Source organism: Electrophorus electricus, chromosome 3 (assembly GCF_013358815.1).
Source record: "Electrophorus electricus isolate fEleEle1 chromosome 3, fEleEle1.pri, whole genome shotgun sequence".
NCBI classification, from domain to species: domain Eukaryota; kingdom Metazoa; phylum Chordata; class Actinopteri; order Gymnotiformes; family Gymnotidae; genus Electrophorus; species Electrophorus electricus.
In genome coordinates, this window is record NC_049537.1 from 27,258,457 (window position 1) to 27,271,555 (window position 13,099).

Genomic DNA, 13,099 nt, shown 5'->3' on the forward strand with positions numbered 1-13,099 from the left:
ACGCGCCAGCCTCCCTCCCCGCCGGACCCCTTCAGGCTCCGCTAAGCTTTCCTGGGACTAAGCTTTCTCACTTGCCTGGGAACTTTACTTTGTTGTTATTGGCGAGCGTTCTTGCTTTGATTCTCATAACTGGCGAGCCCGTGATCCTGCGAATGCTGGTTATGAAGAACTGCGGCTTTGTTTTTGTGGGGTGGAGTAAAGCTGCCTACCTGACCAAGGACACAAGTGGCTTGCTTATGTAAATAATCCCCCTTTCCTTTTAGGCTGTAAATGGATTCCCTTTTGCTAGATACTTCAACCTGTTCATTAAAGGCTGATGTATGATACGTGAAGCCCTCTTGTTTTGATCTGTGCTGTCTTTCACTCTGTGACCTTTACAGATGTCACTCTTTTGCAGCCACTGAAAGTTCAGTTGACCATCACCCAGCATGAGGCCAGTGTTAAGTCCCAGCTAAAGTAGGCCGTGTGAGGGTGTATTGGGTGCTAGGCACTTCCCATTACTGTATTTTATGGCATAGTTGTTTTCCCAGCCCTTGTATGACTTCACTATTATTTGAGCTTCCTGTGTTTTCTCAGCTGTTTTCAATTGGGCTATCAGCTCAGACATTATTTCTTGTCCCAGAAATTTTCTCTTGATTTATTATGATAACTATTTAATATTGTGTTTTGTTTTATGGCTGTTCACACTGTGTCCAAAAAACCCCCAAAACATTTTATGCCCTTTTTGGCTTGCTTTCACCTGTGTTATGATTGTACGTGTGATTGGCTCTGCTGCCGGCGTACAGGTCCAGTCTTCAGTAGCGGTGGGAACCCCAGACTACATCTCGCCTGAGATCCTGCAGGCCATGGAGGACGGCATGGGCAAGTATGGACCTGAGTGCGACTGGTGGTCTCTCGGCGTGTGTATGTACGAGATGCTCTACGGGGAGACGCCCTTCTACGCAGAGTCTCTGGTCGAGACCTATGGCAAGATCATGAACCATGAGGTGAGCACAGTTGAGGGCACAGAATATTTTTAGCTAGAGCAGTACTGCATCTGACATCCTTCAGTGACTACAGCATTCTTATACCTGTTTGTTTAGCTAAGCTGTTACTTGAAATGAAACATGTAGTTTGGTGTACCTTTTATTGTTTACTTTGGTAAACATTGCTTTTTTTTTTTTTTTTAGGATCAGTAGTTCAAGATTAAGTTAGCCCATTACCATTAGTTTAGCTAGTCGTCAGAGAGAAACACAGATTTCAGTCTTTTCTTTAGACATAAATGTGAAGGTTATTCATGCGTTATAGGGTGGAGCATTTTAGCGTTTTTTGTTTTGACCTTAATATAAGTGCTTTGCAGCCCGTTTATTCTGTGCATGCAGTTTGTCTTAACGTTTTAATCCTGGGACTTCAGCTTGCACTAGCAGTCAGTGGCTGGGTTTTGCATGAGCCTGATCGCGAGTGCTCTGCACACGCTGCTGAACCTCTCTGAGTGCGAGTGTGGACCAACTGAAGACTAAACAAGAGCCATGCAAAGCACACAATATTTACTAATTTCCCAAAATAGTTTATACCCATATCTGATTCATTGTTATTGATGGAAATAACAATTTTTTTTCCTGAAATAATCCATGTCTGGACTCATGTAGGTCTAGTTGCTGCCAGATGTGTTACCCTTTTGATTTACAACCAATAGCATCTGTAACAAAATCTAATAGGGTATTTTTATTCACCCTTGGTAAATGAGGTGAATAACACACACACACACACACACACACACACACACACACACACACACACACAGAGAGAAAATGAATTATTCTGAGCAGCAGGGGAAGGCTTGCCAGCCTGAAGCATCCCTCTCCTCCGTCAATCCCAGGAGCGCTTCCAGTTCCCATCCCACATCACGGATGTGTCGGAGGAGGCCAAACACCTGATCCAGCGGCTCATCTGCAGCCGGGAACGACGGCTCGGCCAGAATGGCATAGACGAGTTCCGGAAGCATCCCTTCTTCTCTGGCATCGACTGGGAGAACATCCGCTGCACTGAGGCTCCCTACATCCCCGACGTCAGCTCTCCCTCCGACACGTCCAATTTCGACGTGGACGACGACGTCCTGAAAAACCCGGTGAGTCTCTGCCTATCCCTGCGCCTGTGACTTTATTCTCACAGATCTTTGACCTCTGCGTCCTCTCTGTGCAGGACATCGCTCCTCCCGTTTCTCACACCGGCTTCACCGGCCAGCACCTTCCCTTCGTGGGCTTCACCTACACCACTGAGAGCTGCTTCTCCGACCGGGGCCGCCTGCGACTGGCCGCACTGGCTGACGGAGGCTCGGGGCAGGAGGTGAGGCGGGACGATGACGGGGGTCTACCGCTGGAGGCCTTCGAGAGGAGGATCCGCTCCCTGGAGCAGGAGAAACAGGAGCTCAGCCGCAAACTGCAGGGTAATGACACACAGGCCCGCCTCAGTCACCTGCCCAGGTTTAGAGAGGACTCCAAAATATCTAAAACCTTTCTAGAAACGGCTAACTGATAAAAAACTACTAGAAAATCTCAGGAGGTCAGTACTAGTTTTGTCTTAGTTAAGGTCACGTTTAAGTCTATGCAGTGGCTTACTTGTTGCTATGCCGGTTCACATGTAATAATTCTCTGCATCTCTTTGCCCAGAGTCCACCCAGGCTGCTCAGTCTCTACACGGCCGTGGGGCAGGCACACTGGGTCGCGACAAAGAGATTAAAAAGCTCAACGAAGAGATTGATCGCCTCAAGAAGAAACTGGCAGGTGAGTGCATCCAGCCTACCCACCCTGCTAGCAGCATCATGAAGTTCAGCAAGGTCACTTGTAAGCTGTCACACATGTTTTCCACCCATGACTAAAGAGCTTGATGTCTGCGTTGTTCATCAAGGAAGCAGTCGGTCTGGGAAGATGTGTGAATGAATCATTATTCTGAGTGTTGATGAATCATTATTCTGAGTGTAACATCACTGCATCAGGATTGTTGTTATTATTATTTTGGCTGTGTTACAAGGCCATCGGGGAAGGATGTGTTTTGAGCATTCATTCATGTTTGTACTCACCCCACTGGTGCGTCTTCCTCTCAGACTCCGATAGACTGGAACACCAGCTGGAAGAGGCGGTTACCCTGCGCCAGGACTACGAGAGCTCCTCCACCAAGCTCAAGGCCCTGGACAAGCAGGTCAAAGCCTTGCGGCAGGAAAAGGAGGACATCCATAAGGTAGTGGTGCTGTGAGCCCAGGCCCAAGCAACACGTACAAAGGGGAGAAAGACCTTTTTCCGAGCTTTCTAAATGACATTTTACAAAATGCCATGACCCAGAGAGAGGGGTTGTGAATGAGCACTAGCTGCACTGATGAGCGAGTGGGACTAGCTGTGTGTGTTCAGGCCCGGCCCACTCTACCACGGTGGTGTTTAGTCTGTGACGCATGTGGCTTGCGGTCCGCCACGCAGCAGTCTGAGCCCAGGCACGATGAGGCACTCCCTGCAGTCTCTGTTCCACCCGGAGCCCCCTGGCCCCTCCTTCACCCTAATCTCGACCTTTTGACTCATTCCATCAGTGTTTATACACACTGGACCCCTTCATCACGTTTAATGCTATCATTCCACACTTAGTCAGGGGCAGGACTCCACCGTCCCATCGCATTTCTGCCTAATTGGATTTGTCCTGCTCTTCCACTCGAGAGGTGACCCACCCTGAGCTTTCTCTGGCTCCCCTGATGAAGTGGTCCATAGCTGTCTGCGCAGTTCTGATAGATGGCTCTGCCTCAATCTGTATCAACAGCGAAACGCCATTGTTTCTGTAGGATGCATAGGAGCCCCTTGTCCTCGACAGCAAACCCACAGCACTGGGTAATATAGTCATTAGCTGTAGCACGTCCTTCTCTTTTAGTGCCGAGGTCCCAATTCTCTTGGCGATTTCTATTTCTCACTCGGCCTCCTTTTCAGTTGTGTCTCTGAAGCAGCCCGAGCTGCTTTGCCTCCTTCTCTCACTCTTCCTTTCTCACTTTTCTCACACGCACATCTGTCTCTACGATCCTCTCTTGTTCTGCTCCTTTCGCTGTCCTAGCTTTTTCTCAATCGGTTTTGCCACCACTTTCCCGCTTCATCGTTCTTATTTTCTGCTGACATCTCTTTCACTCCGTCTCGTGTTCTCTCTCTCTCTCTCTCTCTCTCTCTCTCTCTCTCTCTCATGCCCACGCTACCAGCAACTGGTGGAGTCTCTGGAGCGGCTGAAGTCCCAGACAAAGGAGTTGAAGGACGCCCACCAGCAGCGGCGACTGGCCATGCAGGAGTTCTCGGAACTGAACGAGCGCATGGCCGAGCTGCGCTCGCAGAAGCAGCGCCTGTCGCGCCAGCTCCGCGACAAGGAAGAGGAGATGGATGTGGTCATGCACAAGATGGACGCCATGCGTCAGGACATCCGCAAGACCGAGAAGGCCCGCAAAGAGGTGAGCGTGCGTGCGTGCGTGCGGAGAGGTGTTAATTCGTGACTTCCTTGCCCTCTGGCTTTACAGAAAGATTGCGTGCGTCTTTTATGCTCTAGAGTAAACTGAGTTGGCTGTAAGTTGTTCAGCAGGGTATTTGGGAGGGGAGTGAGTTGTCTCTGTTTGGCAGTGCCAGCATGCTCTTGCCCACATTTCAGCCCGGCTCGCCCCAGGACCTGACGCGTGCACTGCCAGCCCCCAGCAGAGCCCGGAATACCCGACATTTTTGGAGTTCCTTAGTGACACCACAGAAGCGCTGGGAGAAAGTGGAGCTGGGCCTTGCCTGATCTCAGCAGGCTCTGATCTCCAGGGGCGATAACAGGAATGTCTCAGCCCCCCCCCCCCCCTTAACTGCAGGCCTCCATACGAACCCCCCCGCCCTGGGCGGACCTGCATGGCTAAGCAGAGCCAGATGGACGGCCGTGCCTGCCCCGGTGCAGCGGGGAGTGGGAGAGTCCGTGCGCACTCAGCCTTCCCAGCCACACAGCACACAGCCTGCCCTTAATTTACCATTACTTCTCCTCCCCCCGAAGAAAGTGTATCTGTCTTTTTGTTCATCAGCCTGTGTCTCATTCAGTATTTCTCTGTCTCTCTCACATGCACCTACGCACACATGCGCGTGCACACACACACACACAGATGTTTTTTTTTTTTTTTTTAATGGACAGGATTAAAGTAGTATTTTATGCATGGTGTCAGTGTTTGGCTAAGGCATGAAGCAGACAAAACTCTGCTACCTAGAGACATATGGCTCCATGAGATCAATATGTTAGGTGAAACCCCCTGGAGTATCGTATTTCTGCAGCAGAATGTCGTTTAGGGAGTGCAGTCGAAAATGGGCCAAGAGAAAGAATGTACATCTATCTCTAGCTGTGCAAGTGAGCGACACGCATGAATCATTTGGTCCGTTCATCGTGTGTGCATGTGTGTGTATTGTAGCTTGAAGCTCAACTGGAAGATGCTCGCGGGGAGGCTTCAAAGGAGCGGAAGCTGCGTGAGCACAGTGAAGTGTACTCCAAACAACTGGAGGGCGAGCTGGAGACATTCAAGGTCAGAGGTCGCCCAAATGCTTTCTCCTCCCTCCCCTCTGACCGATCCCAACCATAGTCCTACATTCTGCCCCAGTTCCTTCCTGTTTCTCTTCCGTACCTCCCCGTCTGGGTCTGCGTACCTGTCTTTAGATGGCTGGCTCTACTCGTGCTGCCCTGTGCCCCCAACCCCCCAGTCCATCATCTCTGTCTTTCTCTGTATCCATGGTGCTCTCCTCCAGACGAAGGGATATCCTGTCAGGTTATTTTTAGCCCTGTTGTTCCTGTTATGTTGTCTGTTATTGCTGTTGGCATGGGTCTGAGGTGCACAGCTGGATTAAAGAGCGCAGATCTGCTACTGATCTTCTCTTGTGTCCTGTGTTTTCACTTTGCCTTCCTCATTTGTTCACCTTTTCCCTCTTTTTAAACATCACAAACTAATCTTCCGTTCTCTCTCTCTCACACTCACTCACTCTTACCTCCCCCTCTGTGTCTGTCTCTCTCTCTTTCTCTCACTCACTCACTCACTCACTCACCACTCACTCACTGTTACACCCCCCCGTCTCTCTCTCTCTCTCTCGCGCGCGCACGCGCGCTCTCTCTCTCGCTCTCATACTCACTCACACTCACACACACTCTTCTCTGTAACAGGGCAGCGGTCGATCCTTGGGCGTGAGTGTGGTGACCCAGCAGGAGCTGACCAAGGCCAAGTCTGAGCTAGATAAGAAGATGCTGTTCTACGAGGAGGAGCTGGTGAGGCGTGAGGCCTGCCACAACACTGAGCTGAAGAACCTGCGCAAGGAGCTGCATGACTCAGAGAGCCAGCACCTCTCCATGAACAAGGAGCTGCTCATCCTCAGGGACAAGCTGGAGAAGGCCAAGAGGGAACGGTACGCTAACGGCCGCGCATACGCCCATCAAGGCCACCAAGGCGTATGTAAATGCCATCACGCGCTCAGGCTTAGCTCTGTGTCCGTTCGACAGGCAAACGGAGATGGACGAGGCGTTGGGCGCTCTAAGGGAGAAATATGAACGTGAGCGTAACCTGCTGTCTGAGGAGAACCGCAAGCTGACCTCAGAAACGGACAGGGTAAGAACCCAGCTGACTGGGCCATCGCGTGGAGTGCGAGGAGCAAGGGGGTGGGCGGGTGGTGGGTGTCCCTGGAGGAATCTAAGCTAACGCTAAGCTTCAACCTTTGACCTCTGGCATCTCTTCCTCTTCAGCTGTGCACATTTGTGGACAAACTGACCGCCCAGAACAGACAACTAGAAGATGAGCTGCAGGACCTCACCTCCAAGAAGGAGAGCGTGGCCCACTGGGAGGCGCAGATTGCCGAGATCATACAGTGGTCAGCAAGCCAGCCCTGCTAAAGCAGGACACTTTTACTGTAGCCCAACCTTTATACCTGCAGCACATCTACAGTGTGCAGAGTGCTGTGGTGAAAGTAAGTGTGTGTGTGTCTGGTCTGCAGGGTGAGCGATGAGAAGGATGCTCGTGGCTACCTGCAAGCTCTGGCCTCCAAGATGAACGAGGAGCTGGAGTCCCTGCGCAGCTCCAGCCTCGGATCCAGACACCTGGTACGGGCCCTTCACCTCTCCTCACCTCGCGTGTGTACTGAAGCGCCGTGCTCTTCTTCTTCAGGGGACATTGCACTATATTCAGCCTCACTGCAACTCAGTATGCTTGTCTCACCGGTTCTTCTGGATTTCAGATGATATTGTGTGCCAGGCTCATTTTGTACTGCACACTCAGCTCCAGAACTTGCTTAAAGTTAATGGGGTCAGATGGACACAAGCCCTTCTGACCACTCTTGCTGCCTCCCTCATTCTTTTCCTGTTGTTCTCTCTCTCCCTGACACACACACACACACACACACACACACACACACACACACACACACACACCAACTCCTTTGAGTCATAGCACAGTAACGGTGTGGTGCTGATATAATTAAAAGCGGTCTAACTATGTTCTCCTCAGTGCCTAAAAATAGCAGCTCTAATGGAAGGTGATTGAATGGAAGTGGCATGTTGCTGTTGTAGGTGAAGAAGGAGGGCACATTTGCTTTAACATCCTTCACTAACGAGGTTAAGGACAAGTAACGGGAAAGGGAGAACCATCGGTGCACAGTGCAAATGCTGTCTGTTATCTTTCTGACCCTTGGACAAAAGCTTAGTCCCAGAAGATGTTGGTCCCAAACTCGATGTTTGTCTTCCTAGGGCTAACTAGCTTAATAATAGCTTAATAATAACACGCTCTGCCCTTGACCTTAACTATCCAAACAGTCTAGGTCACATACTTTTGTTCTGTTAGAAGGGTGAATTCTCTAAGGAAAGCTGCACATTTATGAGGAGGCTGGCCATTCTCCCGTATCGTTCCTCTTTGAGAATGTGACACGTCGGTGAAGCACTTTTTTCTTACCCGTTACCCTAGTACGGGTCTGGAACGAGCACCCCCACCCAGAAGTCTTTGGTGGCTCCTGGGAGCTCAAAGCGGGTGAGTGCATCCATCAAACCTCCAGTCAGTGTGCTCCAGAAAGAGGAAAGGATTGCTCTCATGGCTGTTATTCATCTGTCCGTGGTTCCCCTCGAACGTTAAGCATATTTCCTCCAATTATGCCTGTTTTTTGTTGTTGTTCAGAGAAGCACGAGGGGCAGATGAATGTCTGCTTTCCATTGCTTATTCCAGATGCTCTGGGATCAGTATGTGTCCTACTCATTCTCAGCAATGTCATCATTTTACTGATATCAGATCAGCTGGGCTCAGCTGACATTAATGGGGTGATTAAGTTTCAAAAAAGCACCTGCAGCAATCCTTTAATTGCGGTGTACCTTCTGTAGTCTTTGAATTACAAGTTGAGATTAGTAGATTAAATTCGGTGGTTGGAAGCAGAATGAGCACAGATGAGGGCGACAGTTGGGAAAGTCCCTGCTGTGTGCGCTGTAACGTGAGCCCGATTACTCCTGTCTGTAATGGCCGGGTAAGAGCTCTTCACCATTCACTGCTTTCCATCAGCTAAGAGGCTGTGCTAGAAGCTTCTGCTCACCTACAGAATACCAGTCGAACAATACGTTAGAGAAATGTAGCTCTCTCCTCTGATTTCCACTCCTCTTCCCATGTCTCTCACTTTCGCTCCTCCCCTTGGTCTCTTGTCATTCCCCCCCCCCCCCCACATAATGCAACTTCCCACTGAAATTGTTCTCCAGCATTTGAAATCTGTATATTTTAATAGTTATGGTCGAGTAGTTATCCTACCATTGGTCTCTTTGCTCTTCATGCATGTTGCTTTATGCTTACATTGTTCAGTCTTTGATATGACTCTCTTCTCCTTTGTGAAAACTAGAATTGTCTGAAAACTGCTGTATATGTATTACTCTGTACTACATTATTCGGGATTGTTAACATTGCTTGCTTTAATTTTTAGGGGGGGAAGAAAACATTTTTTTTTTGTCTGCTTCAGGGACTGTAAAGAATTTTGCTATGAGACTATTGGTGTCTTTCTTCAAATGGACAATTTGACAATGAAATTTACCATGACTGATTCAGAATACTAAAAAAATGAACATAAGATGATTGTGCAATCACGTTAACCTCATCCACAAAGATGGGGACGCAGTTTGGGAATCGTCATGTCTCCACACATTTACATTTATGGCAATCTTCTGATTAGTAGTCAGGTACCTTAACCACTGAGCTGCCACTGCCCTAACACCCATCTCCTTGGGGCCCAGGATCCTCTGTGGAAGTTGCGCCGCAGTCAGAAGGTGGACATGTCTGCCCGATTGGAGCTGCAGTCTGCTCTGGAGGCAGAGATCCGAGCCAAGACTCTGGTCCAGGAGGAGATGCGAAAGATCAAGGCTGCCAACATCTCCTTCGAAAGGTTGGTGCTTTTAGCCGTTCTGTTTCTGAAGTGAGGGTCCCGCGCGAGATTCACTGCCCCTCCGAGCCCTGCCTCCGACCATTGACAGGCAGATGGAGAAAACAGAAGTAGAACACAGGAACTACATCCTGGGTCACTTGCAGGGAAAAAAAACAAAAACATGATTTGGTTGAGGTTAATGAAAACATTTCCCCTAGAGTTGAGGAATCTTTTTTACCATTGTAGTCCTTTGACTTTGGCTTTATGACTGTTACCGGACATCCATATTTCTCATGCAGCAAACTGAAGGACACGGAGGCAAGGAATCGGGAGCTGGAGGAACAGCTGGAGGGCCTGAAGAAAGATCTGGAGGAGAGCCGTACGCGCTCAGACAGAGGTGAGCATGCAGCACAGATGCCACTTTAAAGCCAAAAAGTCTTTCTCCACAGAATAATGTGAAGAGATTGAGATTAATAATATGCTGTGGAATGGTTTGTACTACAGTGAAGGAACATTTTGGGAATATTCAGCATTTTACTATATTGTGTACTTTACCATAAAGTATGCGTTTTACTTCATGTAAAAATAGAATATTATATATTGTCTTGTGTTTGCAGTGTATATACTGTTTACAGATTTATTTATTTATTTTATTTTTGGGGGATGAGTCTCATTTTTCAACAGAGTGAATGTCTTTAAGATTATGGCTTTTATTTTCTGCTGCTTCAGGTTTAAAACTCCCAGACTTCCAGGACTCCATCTTTGAGTACTTCAACACCTCTCCCCTGGCCCATGACCTGGCGTTCAGGGTGAGGTTTCCTCCTTACTCGCCTCTATCAGCTTCTGCCTTATCCAGCTGTAACATGCTCTTTTCTCTTTGTCATTACTGAAATGACCTCCACCCACCTGGCTTTGCTGCCATTAATAAAGCACCAAATATCCGGAAATGGGGTGTTTTCCGAAATGCATGGAAATTCCCATTAAATAACTGAATGCTTATATAGATCAAGAAGAGATTGAACTGTGCACTTGCGCTGGTTAAAGACTAGCAGGCACTGACCCTTGAATCAAATGGATTACAGTGTTCCATTATCAGTTCATCAGTGCAATTTGAAAGCCAGCTTGCGAAACTGTGATAAGTGATATGTGATAAGATGCTTCCTGCTCTCAGTTTTCAGCCATGTGCTGTCAGACAGCCTGCACTGAAGCAGCAGCTAGTAATCAAGGACCAGGTCAAGGGTCTATGGCAGAAAGAGAGAACCTGAAGTCGACAGTGACCATAAAACTGTGCTTCCCAACCAATGCTTTCACCTGCTCTGATGATTGCTTAGTAAGAGAGCTGGGGCAACATGGAAAGATGATTACAGGTGCAAGTGTGCCGCGCGTTTACGCTTTGGAGCGCTCGAGCTGTAGCTTTTTAAGGAGCTGCAATTTGTGGGAAGAAACTTCATGGGCTACATGTTGTAGGGGGAGAGATCTATCTGGGTTACATTTCCATTCATCAGGCTGTGACTTTGAAACCTTATGTTTTCACGCTGACAAGAAGCAGAAGCAAGGTGAGTGTCGGCTACACCGGGGAAAAGCTGTATGACCTATCATTTTATTTTTGTCCCTTCCCCGAAAAAGGACTCTGTCTCTTCCTCATCCGCGTCTTCACTGCTAGCATTTTGGGAAGAAGTAAGTTGGCTGTTTAGAGCTCCCCATCACCCCCTGTCCTACCCCATGGTAACCTTTAACCCCCGTGGGAGAGGAGCCGTCAGCAGACGAAACATGTGAGATGTGCCCGCATTCTTGCTATGGACGGTGCTCTTCATCACCAAAGATCAGCTTAACAGTTTAAATGGGATAAGCCTTCCAGCTCAAATTTGGATTCGTCTTACTTACCTTTTTTTAAATTTCTTTTTCTGAAAGGCTCTGGTGTAACGGAAGATGCTTAAACCAAATTTTTATCAGGAGGAGGGATGAAGGGATTTTAAACATTTTTGTTTTGGATTTATAGTTTTAGTAGCCTAGTGCATGTAAGCCATCATTGGAACATCTTTTTGTCTGCTGACGAAGTTCTCCTGCCATCATTTGCCCAATTCCAGATTCCCTCAAAGCTAATTCTAAGTGGTAAAGGTTAGCAAGCCAACGTGTAGAGTGAGCTTCAGGACTAGCATCCTTGAAATGGCATTAACCACCCCCCATGCCTTCTAACCTCGTAAAAGGCTGATGTGAGTCACGTCACACCTCACTGGTCTAGACTGCATATTCGTGCTGCGATTTAGCTTGTCTCAGAGTTGAGTAGGAGACCCCCCCCCCACCAACCCCCCAATGATGTGGAATGATTTATTAACTGAGAAGAATAAAGGGTGAAGGAAATCAAAGATAATTGCAATGTGTGGAGCTGGCCTGAGAATCCTCATTATTTGAGGTATACTAAGCCAATGAAAAGGGAAATGAGAATTAGTCGTATTGTCCCAAACCTTAGACATGGTGGCATATTGACTAATACTATGGGTCAAAAAATCAAATAATTGTTTTCATTGTGCATTTGTCAGTCTTTGTATAAAATTGTGGACTCATATATTTTGCCAAAATTGATGACTGTAGCGTTTTGCTGCAGTAATTATTGGCAAAAAAGTATTATTATTATATTAAATGTGTATTGGGGTCAAATTGTTCTGTGTTAATATCATGGTGTCATATACTTATGAGTAAGTAGAATGAGTACTTTGGTGACACTGCTAGAAGTGTGCTTGTGTTGTAACCAACACATTTGTTGAAAATTCATGACTCCTGTCATTAGTTTTAGCCATTTCACTGATATGTCTGATAGAGACCTCGAGTGAGTGTGCCAGATAAGATCATACTGACTGCACCAGATAAAATGACATGATGCAAAAACAAAAAAGCATCGATGACAGGTTCATACTGCAACATAATTCACTCTTAGTCTGATACTACCATGGTGATGAGTGTTGTGTTGTCATAGTGTTTGTGGGTGGATGTGTTGGAGGTTTTGCTTTTATAACTGCTGACCCCACCTGCCTGAGGGAGGAGATGATGCGTTGCAGAGGTTTCCCACACTGGGCCTTGATTTATGCACTGGTGATGGAGCTTATCCATCAAACGTGCTTTTATTATAAGACAGCTTTAATTCTGCATCTTGACTAGTCTCTCAATATGAAAGGGTGTGCTTTTACAGCAATAGACAGTCTCTGTTTAACTGGCCTGTGCTGTTTCTCCTGCTGTTTCTCACACAAGTGCTCCTCTCCCCACTCCAGACCAGCTCAGTCAGTGAGGCTGACGCCACGCCTCAGAAACCAGACCTTCCTCCATCCTCACCTTCAGTGGTTTCAGAGCAGGATGTGAGTGTCCACCTTATACTTCCTCTGACATTCCATCCCACTGCTCACATCCTGTATCAATAACTACTGCCTAATAATAGCAAACCTTCAGGACTAAGACACTCAACAGAGAATTAAGTAAACATGTTTAATGCAAAGAACCCATAAACCCTTGTTTTTGTCTTGAACCAGTATTTAGCATGGAACTGTGCATTTGTGTTCTGGGTTCTGTATCCTGTGCTTGTTAAGAGTTTGCTGTTCCTTTAGTCTTGTCAGGAACCAGCGAAGCCCCAGACTGCTCCACCACCCACCCCGTCTCTAGCATACCAGTCTTCGATGCTCACAGCACCAAAGGTATCTCTTGCATCTCCAGCCTTGCTTGGGGAGCAAGTGGTTTCC

General features: G+C 47.7%; 1 protein-coding gene across 3 annotated transcripts in view; it reads left to right on the top strand.

The window, feature by feature from the left end:
* Window positions 1-13,099, top strand: part of cdc42bpb (CDC42 binding protein kinase beta (DMPK-like)) — a 42,205-nt gene that overhangs the window by 21,485 nt on the left and 7,621 nt on the right. For 2 of the 3 annotated variants that reach the window (XM_035524207.1, XM_035524206.1), the window contains exons 7-22: window positions 786-986; window positions 1,859-2,107; window positions 2,182-2,425; window positions 2,649-2,762; window positions 3,083-3,216; window positions 4,205-4,447; window positions 5,423-5,533; window positions 6,163-6,401; window positions 6,496-6,601; window positions 6,736-6,860; window positions 6,984-7,089; window positions 9,244-9,392; window positions 9,671-9,768; window positions 10,101-10,180; window positions 12,638-12,721; window positions 12,968-13,054. In XM_035524207.1, the coding sequence (XP_035380100.1) occupies window positions 786-986; window positions 1,859-2,107; window positions 2,182-2,425; window positions 2,649-2,762; window positions 3,083-3,216; window positions 4,205-4,447; window positions 5,423-5,533; window positions 6,163-6,401; window positions 6,496-6,601; window positions 6,736-6,860; window positions 6,984-7,089; window positions 9,244-9,392; window positions 9,671-9,768; window positions 10,101-10,180; window positions 12,638-12,721; window positions 12,968-13,054 (2,370 nt within the window). Of the gene's footprint in view, window positions 1-785; window positions 987-1,858; window positions 2,108-2,181; window positions 2,426-2,648; window positions 2,763-3,082; window positions 3,217-4,204; window positions 4,448-5,422; window positions 5,534-6,162; window positions 6,402-6,495; window positions 6,602-6,735; window positions 6,861-6,983; window positions 7,090-9,243; window positions 9,393-9,670; window positions 9,769-10,100; window positions 10,181-10,997; window positions 11,049-12,637; window positions 12,722-12,967; window positions 13,055-13,099 lie in introns of all 3 variants that reach the window. The other variant, XM_035524208.1, reaches the window with a different exon arrangement.